The sequence below is a fragment of the Rhyacophila brunnea genome, unplaced genomic scaffold (genome assembly GCF_057557595.1).
Source record: "Rhyacophila brunnea isolate RB1 unplaced genomic scaffold, BYU_Rbru_1.0 scaffold_6, whole genome shotgun sequence".
Taxonomy (NCBI): Eukaryota; Metazoa; Arthropoda; class Insecta; order Trichoptera; family Rhyacophilidae; genus Rhyacophila; species Rhyacophila brunnea.
The window spans coordinates 1,448,068-1,468,054 of record NW_028233276.1 but is presented as its reverse complement, the minus strand read 5'-3'; the positions used below and the strand labels follow the sequence as shown (position 1 = coordinate 1,468,054).

Below are 19,987 nucleotides of genomic sequence, written 5' to 3'. Positions count from 1 at the left end.
CACGTCGGGCCCCAGGCAAGAGCCCTGTCAGCCTCTCCCTTGTGGGGGCCATGACTATAATTAATAGTACTAACATGTTATGTTAGATATCTTTTTTTATTATTCATCTTTTGTTAAAGACCATTGTTTCAAACTGATTTACTCGTATTAGAAAATTTGTGTACTACTTTTCAATACTCAATCAGTGCAAACTTATTAATTAGTAACGGAGAACAGCAATAATTTGGTTACCTCTGGCACGGGAATACTCGGCGGTAGGGGGAGTAATATTTTTATTTAGCGTGACCCCCGAACGAGCGTGAGAGCAAAGCGACCAGACAAAACGAATCTGAACCAGAATCCTCTCAAATCACTTCATAGTCCTCTCATCCGCCGCCGCAGACGCTTTTTAACCAAACGACAATCAAATTTAATAATCATCGCGAAATTATTATCGACTCGCGTTTGTGTTCAGTGCGTAGTGCGCCCTTTAGCCATAAATGGATTAAAAAACACAGTGATCTTTTGTACAATTTTCGAACGTGACTTTTCATCGGATTCGAAATTCGAATTTTATGTGACGTGTGACTTTTAAAAAAATCTACAAGGTGGTTATATATTATAATACTTATGTTATTAATTCACTAGGAACTTATACTAAAATAAAATAAAATACGAATGATTAAATATAATATAATATTTTTGCATAATATAATATTATATTTAAACACTTTTAAGTAGGTAGGTAACTACCTAACGAGTATCAAACTTATAAAGAAAACAAAGAATACACAGAGCAATGCATTCTAAACTATTAAATTACAGGAGTGGTTTTGTTTGTTATTTTGTCATCTTGTCATTTTGACGGATTGGTTGCCAATGGTAACAAGCCTGGAATTTTCTTTTGTACAATATTTTGTATAAAGCTGACAATTCGTGTCTATAGAATATTGTTGCATTAATTAGATTCATTCATTTCGGATTAAAATATTAGTTAAATACATATTGGTAGAGATGAAATAAATTAATTGTTAATTTTGAAACAAGAGAATTTGATAAGATTTCCAAGGATTTCATTTTTTAGAAGTACAGTGTGTAAAACACATTCATAATTATTTTTCTTTGTACCTACGCATCTTTACATTCTCTATTGAAGATTGTGGTGTGAAAACTTTAGTTTTCTTTTAAATTTTCATTGTTAAAGTTTAGTACAGAGTAAATCACCCAGATACTATATTGTATAAGTAAATATTTTAATTGTTATAGAGCACATACAAATTATTGTTGTATCACCAGGGTAGGATTTACACTTGTAGAGGCCCTGTGCTAACACGCAATGGGAGGCATATATACAACATATTTAAATAAAAAGTTGCTCAAAGTTTCTTTATAGATTTTCTTTAGCTTTATGGTAAATCCGGTCCCATGTATCCATTAGTTTCATCAGCGGTCATCGCTAATAAGCAATTGAATATCTCCTTAAACACGTTAATGATTTGTCGAATTTGATTTTATTTATTTAACATCATTTTTCACTTAAGTATCTATATATTTTAGAACTAATAAAGTAGGCAGATAAATTCTCATTTTCGCTCCAGGCCTTTGCATACTTTAAGTAAACTCAACGGCCTCTTTCTACGAGGAATATTTGTTAGTCGTTCGCTCAACTTAAACGATAATCTGAATCCAGTGACAGATTGAGATAAAATGAATTTGTAACGTGAATTTGATGCAGTCTCACTCCCAAACCGAAACAAATAAAATAAAGTTTATTTATCAAGATGTCACTGGATTGTTATGATATTATGTAAATATATTTTGATTATCAAATGACAGAGTAGATTGCGCCAGGATGACGTGTCTTTATCACCTGTAACAGAATGATTGCGGTAACATTACTTTAAACGTCGAAGTGTAAGTACTAACACCGGGTATATGAACTTTCTTTGTACAAAGCAACGGACTGATAATCCGGTGACTACACAATGTTTTTTTTATTGAATCATCAAACTCATCCAGAAAATGACGAAGACCCACCCAACCCACATCAGCTTTATTAACCGATCTCGGATGTTAGTCACTACAAAAAAATAATAATCTCTGGAATCAATCTTATATGCCCCGATTTTCCGACACAAGAATATTCTATTTTAATCTGAGAATAAACAGAACTTGAACTGGCGTTCGGAAAAGCTTTCACACTGCTCTTTTACCACTATACTAAGCGACCGGCAGAAACTTTCTTTATGTCGTTATATGTTTTAATCAAGGAACTCAGAAATAATGGGAACTGAAATACACAACGGGTAAGGCGATAGCAGGTAACCGACTCGAGTAAGGAAGAATCCGGGTTAAACTTACACTTGTGTCTAGAATACGTTTTACGTCGAATACTGAAAACTGCTCGCGGTTTATGCATTTACGCTCATTTAATGTTTGTGTATTACACACACTATTGCACGTGCATAATGCGTGCTTCATTTTCGTAGGACACTCACACATTCAAAAGCCTGCTTCACCATGCGGCGTATTGAATATAGCCTATTGGTATTCTATTTATTATCTGTTCTGTGGTTTTAATACCTATCTTGTTAGTCTATCTGCGAGATAAGTTAATTATTCTGATTTGAGGTAGTTACCTACATGATATGTCATAAGATTTACATAATATTATGCATTCTAGCCGATAAATATAAATTAGTATCTATCAGTGGCGAATGGTGCAGGTAGGCTGTTAAAATCCGCTGTAAATAGTGCACATTAAACCTTGTTAGTCATTCGTATTTGTTTTTATTGAACTAAGACTACAATTTACAGATGGTGTTAGTTAGTTTTTAAAAATCAATTAAATCATGCCTTAACCAAAACATAATAGTTTTGGTGTACTTTGGGCGATAACACAAAATTATGCACACTTTTACATTAATTTGTTTTCGTTGGATTAAGAATACAAATAACAAAATATATTGTTGGTTCATATTTTTTAAATTCATTAAGCCCTGCCTAAACCAAACTATAATAGACACAAATATTATTCTATCTATAGAATATTTAATGCTATGTATGATCTATTGCATAATTTTAGACGAGTATTTTTTTACTATTATCTGTTATGGCTTGTTTTTCGCAGGGTTTCATTGAATTTTAAAAACTAACCGAAACTATCTACATATTGTAGTCCTAGTTCAATGAAAAATAATAAATACATTTGACTGACAAAGCTTAGTAAGTCTACCACCCTTCGCCACTGGTATATAATATGTACTATAAACATATCACATTAGCGTGAAGTTCTATAGTTTTGACAGTAAATAAGACATAGTCAGTGGTTCAGTAAAAGAAAGAAAGCAATGTAATAAGCTTGATGTAAGTGAAATTGGCCAACAGCAACCGTAACAATAATCAAATTCACCCTGCTTTATTGCTGCGCACTAGGAGAAATCGCATCCGTGCATGTTCACGGATAAATTGTTTCAATAGCCATAGTAATACATCTACTATACTAGTCGACGTTGACACGAAGATATGGGTGCAGAAGTAAAAATTTCCACAAAAAAAAACCATGATGTTACAGTCTAGGTCAGGGGGGGGCAAACTTTTTGGATGGAGGGCCAAATTCAAGAATTCAAAATGAGCGGCGGGCCGCAAGTAAAATACTATTTTTAGATATACACTATTTATTTCTCTATTTATACTCTATTTACAAAAAAAAATAATGAGAAGAATGAAACTGTTGTACATTTTTTTTAATTCAGGTGTTAATTTTGTAGTTGATATTCTCAAAACTGCTTGTAAATGGGCATCGGAGATATTTGATCGTAAAGAATTTTTATTGAGGTTCATGATCGAAAATGTTTGTTCACATATATAGGTTGATCAAAAATTACGAACATTTTTCTTGCATAATCTTTAAGTTGGTCGAATTTGTCTGAATTAAGGGCATTGTAAAATTTGGAGATTTCTTCACGACGATGCAATTCTCTTAAATCAGTGTCACACTGCAGATCAATAATCTCAAGTTGTAGCTCTGTCGGCACACTATCAATATCTATTGAAATCGATGTTCAACGCAGAAAATAGTGGTTACATAGTGTGAGACGAGACGCAAGGAAGACGTACTGAGATAATACATTTACGAAACAACAAATGCTTCAAATTTTAATCTATTGTCAATATTTTTGCAAAAATTATAAAGAAGTTATTGTAATATATAAGTACAATAATTAATGATGGTGGGCCGCAAAAAAAAACCCGGTGGGCCACATGCGGCCCGCGGGCCGCAGTTTGCCCCCCTCTGGTCTAGGTAGAGTAGGTATACGTTTTATAACTTTGCACCTTTTTTGCACGTTTTACTACACAGATACGCCTCTTTGCCTGATTACCTCGCATAAAATTAGATCAAATGTTATTCACTTGTTTGAATATAAATGTAGTACTTAATAAGAAAATAAATGGATAGATAGTACATCATTTTCATCTTAGAGCCGGAGTGCAAAGTCATGAAGTGGCAACTCTAGTACATAATATACCTAGCGATAGTAAAGTTGTGTCGATTGCCTTATTGGTACCTACTATAGGTATGTAAGTGCCACTGTATACCATTACAATGTCTTCATTTTTTTCATGTTCATGTTCTTCAAAACCCAACCTAACGAATAATCCAGTATATCGGCTATTTTCAAAATTTGTTTGCTGCAGGCTTCCTATAAAGTGTAAGCCGACAAGAACCGTGTTTTATTTAGACATGAATTTTATGTCAGTACTATACGACCCAAAGAAGTTGGATAGTCTTTAATATACGGCCATGTTTATTTCCGATACAACATTTCACGGTGAAGTGTGATACGGAGAACTGCATGCGTACAAGTTTCCGGACACGATTTGTTAGTAGGTTCATTTTTAGTTGTGGTCTGAAATATTTTATACGTAATGACGGAATTTCCTTTTAAACTACCTACACTGCATTATAAATTTAGTTTTTCTAGAATGGTGCCATGGCGTTTCAGCTAGGTATTCCTCATTACTCTAATTACCCTTTGGGGGTCCTGGCATCGGCCGCGTCCTTAGAAACAGAGGTCTTTTCAAAAGATACTATGTGCGTTGTTTATCTGTCAAGGTGTTTGGTTGGCTACACAAATAAATACTCTGCCCACAAATTATAATTCAATTTACTACAGAAGAGACAGAATACACTTTTTCCGTCTATTTTTAACGGGAATATTATTATTTTCGCTAGGCTTGTTGTCGCGAAGACAAAGATTAAAATCAATTGCACGGATGGACGGCCATTAGTTAACGGTTATTTTTTTTTGTAGAGTTAGATAATGCTCTTATTAAAACGAAACTTTTATATCTCTGCCAATATTAATATTTTCATGTCATTATCAATTATATTCGATGTTGAAAGCACTAAAAATATACTTAATGGATTTTGTTGAATTAATTTATTATTAGATTAAAATACCATGGACTTAAATTGACATATTATATAATATCACCACCTCAATACTACCACTAGATAACTTGATTTTCACTGTTTTTGAGATAGCTATTGAATATGATTCTACATTTACTTCTCTTCAAAATGATAAAACTAGGTATCTACCTAAGTCAGAAGCTAATGGAAACTGTATTAATTTCGTGTTTGAAAATATTAGATAACTTTAAAACTATAAATGCATTAAATAAATAAAATAATATATAAGTACTTATACAATATTTTTTATACAATTGAACATTATATTTAATTGTTCCCAATTAGACAAGCACAATTTTCCATTTTTATTTAAAATAATAATTATAGCCTAGATTTATATTCATCGAGGAAAGTTTAAATTTTATTTTTCCAACAATGACCAAATCAGAGTTATGTAGTTGTAGTATTGAGGTGGCGATATATTTTTTGACTATGTCCGATCCTAATAAGATCATAATACGGACCTCCATGGAGTGAAGGTTTGTATTAACATATTTATTTTTGTTTTTACGATAAATTGATGTTAGCCACTTGCTTAGGTCCATACTTTGACCCCAAACACAAACTGAAAAACAATAATGTGTGTATTTGCCAGACCCATGATTCGAATCTGTTACCCACGACACTATAAGTCTATAATCTAATAATTAATTATCCAGATTTCTTAAAAGTTATTATATTACACTGTATATTATCAGAAACATAGTTCATGATGTAGAGTTCCAATAGCAACTAAATTTCAGGTATAAATCACCGTTTTATAATTCGTAATTAATGTTCTACAAATTTATACTTAAAAGCATACTTAACATAACATGCAACATAGGTATAACCATTGCTTATTTAATATAATAACAATGAAGAAAACTAAAATAGATCTACCTACATAGTTATATTAAATCTATGACCTACATAATGCTATATCTCGATTCTCGGCATTAGATTAGTTCGTATATGTTTATAAATCAATTCTAATCATAATAGTAGTGTACATATTGTAATTCATCGTTAACCCAGTTCTAACCTGTAAATAGGATTTGATTAGTTTTAAGTTAATAAGTTTTAAGATTGAATTCAAATACTTACACGCGATGTTTGAATGCAGGTACCTACAACAGAGAAAATACTACGAAGTAGACCAAAACTACATAAATTTGTGATAGCTGATGGTAATTCATTTTTTCCTATTTCATCAATAAAGAAACGGGGAAATGCATTATGACTTATGACTATAGGTACAATAATATTATAAGTTCTTTTCGGTCAACCATTGATTTCCTCGTGACACTAGTGACTAGTTTATTTCGTTATATCCCGTTTACACGTGCATAATTTACTGCTGATAGTAAATATTATCGCGGCCATAACAAGAAAATATTGCAAGATTGCATGCATGAATCTAAAAAATTCGGAAGCTTCAGAATTTTCATGCGACAGCGCCTGCGCAGTAGAACGATGGTGGTGAACCTGCCGGCAAAAAAATTAACTAAATCGCGGAGAGACTCATTTTGAGGTTAACCGATTTTACGACCTGTCAAATAGTACCATAAAATGACAACTTCGCATCTCGCTTACTCTTAAAGAATGAGATTGGAGAGATAGTCAGTTACGTGTAAACAGTTATTGTCACGATAGTTTAAAATACGCACTATTGCTGCCAGTAAATCCATGCTTATATTTTCGTCGTATTATTAATTTATTTCTACTCTACGAGGGAAATATTATTACTTCCATAATTATTATATTACCTATGTACTTTCTATGATTCATTGATTCTCATACAAATTGCTCATTTAAAAAAAAACCATTGTTCCAAAGTTCGTCGTTGTTTATGGGCAGTTAGTTATGACTTTATTAGTATGGCTTTCATTTAAACGATTTGATACTTCCCACTATTTAATTATTTGCAAGTAACAACTCAATGAACTCAACCACTTGTCCCTGGTCTAAAATAATCAAGATAAAATTGTTGGCAAAGTGCATTTCGTCAAAATTTCGAGTTGTTTACGATTCCGTTTATTTTCACGTAGGTATTTCTCATTTTGATTCTGATGTTCGCTCGTCATACTCCTGACTCGTGTATAGGTAACGATTATTATTGTAGATCTTGCGAGAAGCGATTAAGAAAATGGAGCAAATAAAAAATAGAAAACAGACGCGTTCCCGCTAAAATCAAAACATCACTCACTCAAACAATAAACATATTATCGACCTTGCGAGGTTTCAACAGATTTTTTAAAAACTTCTTTTTAGCGCGATGATGTACCTACGCATTATTTATTATAAATATTTTTAAAATGAAAATTTTTAGTTAATGAAGCATGAATTTATAGAGGAAACGTGTTTTTCCTCTCAATTGTTTAGTTTAGTAATAAAGCACGCTGTTCTTAGGTAGCCAATATGTATTTTTCTAATTACTTACGCACAACAGCGAACTGAATAAAATTATTCATTATTCATAAGACAACACATTTTTAGTGATATTACCACTATAGTCAGGTCGTGATACGAAACTGTAAACTTCGATGGTAGTGATAGTTTATCCCTCATATTTCGATATACATATCTATAATATAAAGAAAACAATATTTGTTTGTTTGTTCGTGTTTTATGTGCTGCCATACTGTTCATCCGATTGCGATAAAACTTTGTCAACTTATTGCTTGCACTTGCGCGAAGAGTATAAGCCATATCTTATTATATAAATGAATGTCTGTCTGTCTGTCCCGTATGCGTTTCTATATAAATCATCCGATTGCGATGAAATTTTGGTAAGTGGTTGTATATGCACACCCGTGAAGGTTTCTGAATTAGAAAAATCATCATCTTCTTCTTCTTCTTCATTCTATTTTATTTTATTCGTATGGTTCCTATACCATTCATCCGATTGCAACGAAACTTTCGTCAGTTATTGTACGCACACCCGCAAAGGTTTCTGAATTAGTACAACCATCTTCTTCTTCTTCTATTCGTATGCGTTCCTATACCGTTCATCCGATTGCAATGAAACTTTGGTGAGTTGTCGTGCGCATGCCCACGAAGATTTCTGAATTAGAAAATCATCTTATTCTTCTATTCGTATGCGTTCCTATACCATTCATCCGATTGGGATGAAACTTTTGTCAGTTGTTGTGCGCACACCTGCGAAGGTTTCTAAATTAGTATTATATAAAATACAAAGTTTATTGTTTGTTTGTTCCATCCAATTTTGATTTTTTTTACTACATATTAATAACATTAATAACGTTTGCATATTTTGGATTCGATTTTAATTTAGTGTTCTTTTGTTTGACCTTTACTCCTATTAGAATCATTTTCATATTGCCATATTGTATTACACAGATATTTTGATATTAAAAAAATAATTACCTCTTAATATTTTTTAAATATCTAAGATAAATATAACCACGAAGCGACCCTGTGCGATGCCGGGTACTTCAGCTAATTACTTATATAAATAAAATTTGTCTATTCTATACACAAGACTGCTTTCGGTCACTACGGCAGCTATTTAGGGTAGATTTGTATCGAAGTATTAAGACTTAATTTAGCAATTACAATACAACAGTGAAAACTGTCAAAACTGTCTGTCTCAATCTAAAATTTACCAGAGCCAGAAGATGTGCTGTTCAAATATAGCACTTATTGTAACCATTAGAACTAACTTATTGTTATTGTTACAATAAGTGCTAATACTTCGATACAAATCTACCCTAGATAGCTGCCGTAGCGGCCGAAAGCAGTCTTGTGTATGTGTATAGAATAGATCGCTGCAGTCCATTTTCAATATTAAATTCTTGATAAATTTTACATACATTTAATATGTCTATTTTATATTTATCATTATCCGTGGTGAAAATTTAACGAATATTTGAAGTGTCTAGTTTCAAAAGCCCCTAAAACGATTTTAGGTTGTTCTGAAAAAAATGAGAAAAACTTAAATCTATTAAATCTGTGAACTTTATGTATAATTTTTTAATTCGTTACATTTTGAAGAGTATTTTGGCTTTCCATTTTAGGCGTATTTGAAAAGCACGCCCAACCATTTTAGCGGGTTTTGTAATTTACCCTAATTTTTGATTATACGTACCTATTGACGGTTTTTGCCGTTTTTTGAACTTAAATCTTTGGCCATCATATATGTAACAAAAATACCCATCTAAACCGTTTTAGAGGGATTTGAAACTTGGCGCTTCATTTGTAGTATTTTAAAACATTATAATAGAGAGGGTATTGTCCGGAGAAACGACGTCATTTTATGGATGTATAGCCTTCAGAGGCCGACCACACACTTTCTTCCGCGGAGACGAAATAATCTTTCCCTGTTGTGACATGACACCTCTTCCTCACAGTGACACGTCGTTACCTTCGCAATAAAATGAAATCGCGTGATTCTCGGTATCCTACGCGACATTTCGGCCGCCTGTATTCTCAAGCGTGAACTCTCTACGTCATTGCGAATTTTCATTATTCCGGGAAAATAACATACATTATTGTTGTGACTAGATAGATTTTTTGTAGAAAACGTCATGCTTTTGACATAAGCTATTTTTACGTGGGAGAATAGAAACGAAAGCGCTACGCTGTATAATATTGATGAAAATTTAAATGAGAGACACTTATTCCATGCACAAGGCTGCTATCGACAGCAATCAAGGGTAGTTTATCATAGTATTGATGCGGTTAATTGTTACAATAACGTCTGAACTGTCAAAAAGTGCTAAGCACCTCTCTTGTTCCGTTATTGAATACCTTGAATACCTCACACTGCCACACTGCCTCAACCTTAGCGATGGGTAGGGGGGCCTCCAAAGATCCTAGCCTGAGGGCCCGTTTTAGGGTGTGTGGGCCATGATAATATCTCAATACATACCTACGTGATAAACTGATAAACTACCCTCGATAGCAGCCTTGTGTGTAGAATAGATGCGCAAATCTGGAATTGAAAATAATTACTTACCTTGAATTAGAAAGTAAAAAAAGTTAGCAATAGAATGATAAAACAGATTTTAACGTTTGTTTCTGTAGGCAATAGAAAGCTATTGTGTCAAATTAATATAACATCTATTATGAGTGATAAAACAGGCTATGTTTACATTACAACTGGAAAGTTTATATTTCGCCAAATAGTTTTGAGATAGGTATGACTCAATTCTATCTTAGATTTTAGGATAACATGCAGCGCTCGAAATGGAAAAATTTACGAACCGGAGCGCTCGACAGTTTTCTGAAGATTTTTACATAGTAAAGTTATCAAAGTTTATGTGTTTTTTTTCATAAAAATAAGTGTGTTAGATTTTCTATTATATGGACTATCCAGCTCAGACGGTCAAATTATTTATTCCACGAGACGGAGCGATAATTTTACCGATTTCACGAACAGGAACAGTGCTCCGGTGCGTTCCGGTCCATTTCGAGCCCTGATAACATGTCGAAAACGAGTTGAGTGTAACAGTACAAAAGAAACCTCTCGATCTGTGTACAGTCAAGATAAGAATAGATGACGACCAGTATGCATAATTTTACTGTATTTTTTAATAATAGTTTTTAAAATATACACTATTAATGTGTTATTTTTATTTATTACAGACTTTAAATTAGCTATTAATGTAGAATTTATTTAGTTTGTGATAAAGTAAGTACGATTTATTTTAACTTATAGCGATATATTTCATTGTAGGCCCAAAAAACCAAACTAATTTTAATATAATTTAAAGATTCCCTATTGTGGTGATATATCATATTATTATAGTCATCCAGTATTAATTGCCAATCATTTATATGTATCCGTGACATCAAACGTCTGTTGTCACTAGGGATTACAATACCAAATGAAAATACTAATACCGATATTAATACCGGTATTCGTGAAATATATAAAAAACAGAAGTATTTATCAATAAATATAAATAATCTATTAATATTTTATAGCACCTGCCATTGTTGGTCTCCAAGGGCGTTGAAGGGCAACGGAAATAAACCAAACATCGCGTAACCCGACCAAAATAGTCATTTTAAACCTTCTATGTTAATTAATACATATTGTTTCCACTTTCAATACCGAATATTATATCGGTATTATCTGATTTTTAAAACCGGTATTTTGGTATGGAAAATACTGCGATATCGGTTTTGAAATACCGGTATTGCAATCTCTAGTTGTCACCAACTATATTCTACAAAATTTCTATGTGAATTGGTAATATTAATTGTGCAGACGAATTTGTGATTTTGTGTGATTGTGATTGAGTGTCCACACAGTGACGTCCCTAGACAGAATGCCGCCCTGCGCAGGGCCATAATGCCGCCCTATTTTTTATACAATATTCTTTGTCACCCGTGCTCGTGTCGTTTCTGGTCACCAAGGACATCGAAGGGCAACGGAATTAAACTAGACATCGCGAACCCGACAAAAAAAATACAGTCCTGTTAAACCTTTTACGTTAATTAATACATTTTGTTTCCAACCAACGAGCTGATTTTTTAAAAGGAAAGATTATCTTCGTTATTAAGTTGGTACTCAGCTTACTTTATATATATTACTTTTCTATATATACCAAATGATTCTCGTCGATTTGCCGCCCTTCGAGTAACTGCTGCCCCCAAGCGACGCTCAATCTGCCTACCCCCACAGGACGTCATTGTGTCCACACATCGTACAAGGAACATTGATAGAGCATGACATTTTCCGGACTATATTTAACACAATAAAGTTTTCTTTGACAGTCAGTGGCTGACTTGCGAAACGAGAACAATGAACGCAGAAAGGAACACAGTTAGGTTTAAGATCATTATTATTTGAATAAAGAGATTCCTTGATTTGACGGGTGAAATAAATTGCTTTCTGAGAACGTCTTTATTATGGAAACAGGAAGACATCAGAATTCTGCAACTGCAATAATATAAATGCAATGAAACCAGCTTAACAAGTGGATACTAAGGTAGAAGATATTCACAACTCAGGCCGGTCGTTCCGGGCGATGAAGGATTTACGATGATATTTATAGATTAAGATGTACTTTGAAGCTTTTGTTTTCAACGCTCTAATAATTTTATTTGAGTAGTTTTAACGAAATGCGTTTATGACTTGCAACAAAGTTGGTTATGGTCCAGTAATTTCAGTTATATGACCTACGAGAAAACTTATTTTTAATTTAGTGTAATGACATGGAGAAGCTCCAAGCATTGTTGTCTATTTTAATTTTGCAAAACGTTATAACTATTTATCTGCACCGTATATTATATACTTATTATTATATTATTAAGCAAATAAACTATCGTCACGTCTGCTATAGTTTAGTCACAATATAATATGTATCTAATTTAATGCTGCGATTCCCATTTGGTGAGTCGGGTGAGTCTCTCTACCTATATATCTGTCTGCAAAAATAACACCGAAACATACTGGATCGTGACTGTCACATTCGGGAAACGAATCGTTAATGAATTCATTTTTGGGAAGTATCCGAATTACTAATGGCAGGTTAGTTCTGCACATGGGAGAACAGACAACCGATGTTTAAAATAAGTTATTATCAGAAACACACGGGTCACTCACTGCCTTTACCGGGAACCACACACTTCACCAGTGTGTTTGAATCCAGAGCACGAACTTAATGGGTTCAGGCAATTACTAACTGTAAATTCTCGTAAAAAAATCTATTAAAAAACTCAATTGGATTGTAGATTAAATTAAAAAAATATATATTAGTATATTACAGACTTGGGCAAATGCATGTCTTCGTTGGGTAAAGTTCGGCTCCCAATATCTTGATACAAATACATATAGGTATTTTCTTTCCCCATTGTACTTGAATTTTCACGAGTTTTCCTTTATACATTTGCAGCAGTTCTTAACGGCCCACGTGCTCGTCGTAGGTCGAAATTGAGTTTTTATTGTATTTTCAAACCATGATCCTGGACACTCCTTAAACGTTGTAGATAATCTATTTATATAATTTTGAACCCTTATTATCCTTTATAGTTATTTTAAACATTTGATGACTGCATAAAGTATTTTTATTACATAAAATAGTATTCTTTTAAACCTCTCGCTCTAATGTTTCAGAATATAGTCATATTTCGGTATATAACTGTGCAGTGGTGTTAAGATTTTTTACATTTATTAATTTTTAAACGCATTTATAAAACCATTAGTATAATTTATTACGAGATAATTTTTGTAAAATATTCACGATAAAAAATTATATTGATAATCTCTGTGATCCCAAATTTGACAAGAATTAGGCATTTTATTATTCAAAAAATCGGCAAGATTAACACATTTGAAGATGATTCTAAAGATACTTATTATAAGCTATGTTTTTGACCATTCAAGTGTGATAAACATCTTATGAATAATGATTGCTTTATAATAATTATTGACCTAAGAATAAGGTAGTGTTTTTTTTGAAATACGCCATTTCTTTTGTCATTCCCCAGTGGTTAAGCTACAACATACGGCCGTAGCCATAAATTGACAAACTATAATTAAAGTAGGGAGTAAAATTATGTTAACGCGCGTGTTTGAACATGTACATAACCGATTTAAAAAAAAAAAAAATTAAACGGTACATGTTCAAACACGCGCGTCAATATCATTTTACTCCCTACTTCAATTATAGTTTGTCAATTTATGGCTACGGCTGTATGTTGTAGCTTAACCACTGGGGAATGACAAAAGAAATGGCGTATTTCAAAAAAAACACTACCTTATTCTTAGGTCAATAATTATTATAAAGCAATCATTATTCATAAGATGTTTATCACACTTGAATGGTCAAAAACATAGCTTATAATAGGTATCTTTAAAATTATCTTCAAATGTGTTAATTTTGCCGATTTTTTGAATAATAAAATGCCTAATTCTTGTCAAATTTGGGATCACAGAGATTATCAATATATTTTTTTATCGTGAATATTTTACAAAAATTATCTCGTAATAAATTATACTAATGGTTTTATAAATGCGTTTAAAAATTAATAAATGTAAAAAATCTTAACACCACTGCACAGTTATGTACCGAAATATGACTATATTCTAAAACATTAGAGCGAGAGGTTTAAAAGAATACTATTTTATGTAACAAAAATACTTTATGCAGTCATCAAATGTTTAAAATAACTATAAAGGATAATAAGGCTCAAAATTATATAAATAGATTATCTACAACGTTTAAGGAGTGTCCAGGATCATGGTTTGAAAATACAATAAAAACCCAATTTTGACCCTTGACGAGCATGTCCCCCCTTAACAGCAATTAAAATATGCGTATAGGTAAATGTAATTAAATTTGAATTTGTGTATTTAATATTATGTAAGAACGTGACCATAGAGTGGCTTTTTATATATACATATTCAAATCCAGAATGTGGCTCTCGTTGACGTTATGTATGCCCAACCCTGGTATATTATATTAGCGATGCTCCAAATGGATGGTTTAATTGATCGATTACGTCTAGCGGAAAATGTGATACCAAAAAGTTTAGAGATCATGAAGGAAGGCTATTAAGGGGAGATACATTAGTCGATGAAGATCTTTGAAATATTTACTGTTAAATATGTGGTAATTATATTTTGATATAATACAATAAACTATATAATATTCTTTTTTGTTTAAATAATATGACATTTTATTGACGACATTAATGGCGTCTGCAACGATTTGCCAATAAATTTCCAGTCTATTCGCAAACCGATCAAATTCTTTTACATCTTAATTTAAGATTTGGATTAACTTCCCACTCGTATCCTTCAAGTGTCTCTATCTAAGAATTCTCGCAGATATTGTAACATACAATAAATAATTGATAAAACATCATAAATAATTGGCGGTATTTAGTGGTTATTTGTCTTGTTTTGTTGAATATTTTCCCTCTTCCTAGCGAATATGTTATGATTATCATTCAGTTAAATAGCGACAATTGACCCGCGAAAATACGTTTTTATATCAAATGTGTCGTTGGATAGTGAATAAAAACGTCTTGTGAACGTATTTCAGACTGAAAAACATCCACACGAGATTCGGAATCTGCCAAAATTCCACAACGTGTTTACAACACGGGAGTTGTAAAATATATAGATGCAAAATTGGGCGGGCCAATGTATCCTTATTATTTATTTTAAATTGGTGCGTTCAGAATAATATGACTGCAGAACTTACGCGGTGACAAACATAACGGTTTTATAGGACACGAAGTGAAGCGAATTAATACGTCATTTTATGTCGTTACTTGCCATCTTATATCAAACACATAGATTGTGACAGATAATTCCGAAAAAGAATTCTGTTCATTTCTATATCATGCGATCAAAACACCCTTTATTTCAATGCATTTGCTGTTATAGTGAATTAAAGTTATAATAATAAAATTGGTACGAATTACGATCCTGGACTGATCACATTTCCAATGAGGAGGTTTTAAGATGAGCCAATAAGACAAGATAATTTATAGCTATTATCAAGCGCAGAAAAGCTGATAATGACTCGTAATGTGGGGTGGGGGGGGTAGAGGGCAGCAGAAGCATAGGTAGAAAGAGATACTCTCAGTTGCGCAACATCCAATGTCCAAAGCGTTGGGGATCTGCTACAACTGGCCCAGGAAAGGGATGTGTACTTAATGTAAGATAGTCACAAACGTGGTTCAAGTATTCTGATTACGGAACATAAGATGTATAATATTTATTACCTACCTAATTATCAGTTTTATTAATATAGGTATCGTCAAATGCTACAATTTTGCCTTCACAAAACATCAATTAAATTACATCTATCGTAATGATAGTGTTATGAATTTGTAAAATATCCCGAAGTAAAGTTTGTTCATTCTGAAAACAATTATTGTGTGTTATTTCATCTATATTGTACGAAAGTCTAAAAGTCTAAATACTTGGCCTCAACTGACTTCTACATAAAGTACAATAAAAAAATACAATGTTTGTTTAAATTATCTTTCCTGCCAATTCAAATTTTGAATTTTTTATATCAGATAAAGTTTGCATAGGTATTTTGGATAAGATTTTAATTTATTTTGTTTGATTTGGCTCTCAGAATTATTTTCAATTTGACATATTGTATGCCTAGATATAGATATTTTAGTATTGAAGAATGTAATTATTATTGTTTTGATAAATTAATATATATCGATCAATGAAGCGTCATCGTGCGAAGCCGGGCTACGTTAGCTAGTTATCTATAAAATACAGCTACTTTCGCTGTTAAAATAAATTGAATTAACTTCGCTAGTAGTTGTCTAGTCGGTAGTAATTACACAATAGCTAATATTAATATGACGTTATTTAAATAATAGTAAAAATGGATTTCTAATAAATAAAATGTTTCAGACTTCGTAGCTTAATAAAAAAAAATGTGCTTTTATTTATTGTATTTCACATGTTTGTATGAGAAAATCTTTTTGCAGTTCTTAGTTTAATAATATTTTGAAATAAAAAATATGGAGAAAATTCATTTTGCAATTGGTTCCCTCAAATTACCAATCCAGTAGAATGTATCATGTTTTAAAATTTTATTGGTATCAAATACTCCAGATGCCAGCATTCTAAGTTTTTGTAAATGGAACATAATCACTCCATACTATTTCTAAAATCGAAGGCCTGAAGCATTCCAAAAAGTTCTCAGTCCATTATGGAATGCATATTCTATCTATGTGATTATAGTGCGTTTTATTTTTATTTCTTTATGTTTTATAGGTTAAAGGGTAAACGGTGAATTATTATTGTAACACAATATTTGGAGACAAATATGTATTTTACAAAACAATATTCAGCAAAATACGAATGAGGGATTATCGGCAGTGTTAACAAGTGAATATTTATTTTCCATCGAAATCTGAATCATCGAGTAAAACAAACCAAAGGAAACTTTATTAATTTGATATGAATGATCTTTATATCGTTTTCTATTAAACCAGGTATCAATAATACCACGCTAATTATTATCTGGTTGGTTTGTTTTTGACACTAATAAAAAAAATCGTTGGCTGAGGAGACAGGCAGTGGTTAAAGCATGACAGTACTCATTGTCTCCATCCGGAGTGTCATAGACAAGATCCAAAAGAAGCGAAAGGGAAGTGAGTGAAATTAAAACGTGTGCGGTGTTTTCCTTACGGGATCTGGCATCAGATGTCGGCCATTGCCGCTCAGCAGCCGGCCTACGGGGGTGCGAACAGTGGAGCAGGGGTCTACAATATGAAGTGGTGAGTAATTTCATCAGTTAATTTATATTATCGATTGCTACATTAAAATATATTATCATTTCAGTAAATAAACATGCGAAGCTATTCCATACACAAGGCGGCTATCGACGGTAGTTTATCATATTTATGTATTGAGAGGCTAATTGTTGCAATAAGTTAACCGTCTAAACTGTCAAAAGGCGCTATGTATTAATAGTGTCAACTTTTAGAGAGAGATATACAGTTTTGATAGCTTCGACGGCTAACTTATTGTAATAATTGTAATACCGCAATACGTAAAGTGATAATATTTATCATCTTAGCCGTAGATAGTCGCCTTGTTTATAGAATAGGCCCACAGAAACATTGAACACGTCGAAAACCTTTGCTACATAAGTACACGTCGCAAGTCAATGTCGAAGGAAATCATCTTCTATGAAATATATAAAAATTAATCTGAAAAAATGTTACCTTCTAAGAATAATTAAATTAGCTGCAAGTCAAATATCGAAGATTACTTTGCAGTAAAATTTACACGTAATGTGTTCCAAGATTTATTATCTACTGAGATAAAAAAAACTGCTTAAATTAGTGTTAAGAGCGTTACAAGTTTTTTTACCATCAGTATTTAGACAAAATTATTCAAGTAAATAAATAAAGCAAACTGTCAAAACAAACGCTATTTTCATTTGGAAATAATGTTGCCGTCGCACAGACTATCTATCAATAGCTACAAATGAAATCATTTTGGAATCGCTATTAATCGCCACCAACATCGCTTTCCGGGCGTGTGCCTTTTTGCTGACTATATAACATGAATGGAAATTTCCATATGAGTACTTATTATATACGTTTAGGTCATTTATAAAGTGATAAAGTATTGAATGCAAATTCCGTATGTATTAATAATATGTATACACAAAAAAACACCATTACCATTATGGTTGACTATAATTCATAATTAATTATATGACCATAAATTAAATAAATACATAATAATAATATGCATATGGACATGTTTATTTTGACAAAGTGGCGTTAAATAAAACAGAATTATGTAATTGATGCTTCTACGACATAAAGTCTACGCGTCTACGGTATACGGTCCTGAACTGCTGAAGGAATAAAAATATATTGTCGGAAAATGATAGGTTAGTTAGATTATTTGTAACCAATTGATAAACAGCATTAGATTAGTACCTAATACCGCCATTTATTCTCAATAAAGGATTAATATTAAATAATATGTCCAACAATTTTCCGAGCTTTAAATAATTACCTACGTAACTCTTTTGAATATAAAACTGTTACAAATGATTTATAGCCTCACATGATTTAATTTTGTGGCAACATTTTACAATATTTTTCATTGTGTCTGATACCCGGCGACAAAGTGTACATCATTTATCTCGAGAGGGGACCAATAAAAAAAAGTTTACAAAATGTAACCAATTACCTATGATATAATCTGCGATTATATCCAAATATATGTCAAAATATAATATAGCGGAATCACGAGTGTTGCTTTGTGTGTTGTATTATAATTAATTATTAAAACGGACTATGACAATAAAAAAACTATCAAACTAAAGGCGCGTGTGCATTTCAATTATCACACAAATAGAACGAAATCATGGAGATTGTTTTTTTTATTCACACACGCGTTCTATTTTTGAACTGCATTTATTTTGCCGCCTTCCACATAGTTGAGGTTATCGCATTGCAGGCATGTCGCCCGGGTGAACTCACATCCTATTAATTTAGATACAATATGCCAATAATAATATTGTGTGTTCATGAAACCATATTTATAATATGTATATTCCAATTGGCGAAGGGTGGAGATAGGCTGTTAAGATCCGACATAAATAGTGCACATTAAACTTTGTCAGTCATACGTATTTGTTTTTATTGAACTAAGACTACAATTTTATTTACAGATGGAGTTGGTTCTTAAAAAAAAAACAACAATTAAACCCTGCCTAACCAAACCATAATAGTTTTGGTATGCTTTGGGCAAGCCGACAAAATTTTGCACATTTTTGTCCATGTTTATTTGTTTTCGTTGAATTCTCTTCTTCTTCTTTCTCGGCACTACATCCCGGGGCGGGATTTGGCCTCTACAATTGTCCTCCACACGCTCCTTTCCATGGCTGCTCCTCTAATTTGTAGCCGGGGTCTTTCATTGATAGGGGTCCTGTGTTCCGAGGCGCTTGTGTTGGTGTTCGTAATCGTGTGTTTTTACCATGTAGGGTGATTAGCCCTACGATGAACCCTCCTCCTTCATCCGGGCTCGGCAGAAACCTAAGTGAATCCTATAGCTACAGGCGGAGTTGT

The 19,987-nt window shown here is 32.6% G+C and overlaps 1 protein-coding gene across 7 annotated transcripts in view; it reads left to right on the top strand.

The window, feature by feature from the left end:
- Positions 1-356: 356 nt before the first annotated feature.
- The window catches only part of Asator (tau-tubulin kinase asator), a 139,096-nt gene continuing 119,465 nt past the window's right edge, over positions 357-19,987 (top strand). For 6 of the 7 annotated variants that reach the window (XM_085956261.1, XM_085956260.1, XM_085956259.1 and 3 more), the window contains exon 1: positions 17,483-17,671. In XM_085956261.1, coding sequence (XP_085812387.1) covers positions 17,598-17,671 — 74 coding nt within the window. In that variant the 5' untranslated portion in view covers positions 17,483-17,597. Of the gene's footprint in view, positions 588-17,165; positions 17,672-19,987 lie in introns of those variants that run through there. The other variant, XM_085956262.1, reaches the window with a different exon arrangement.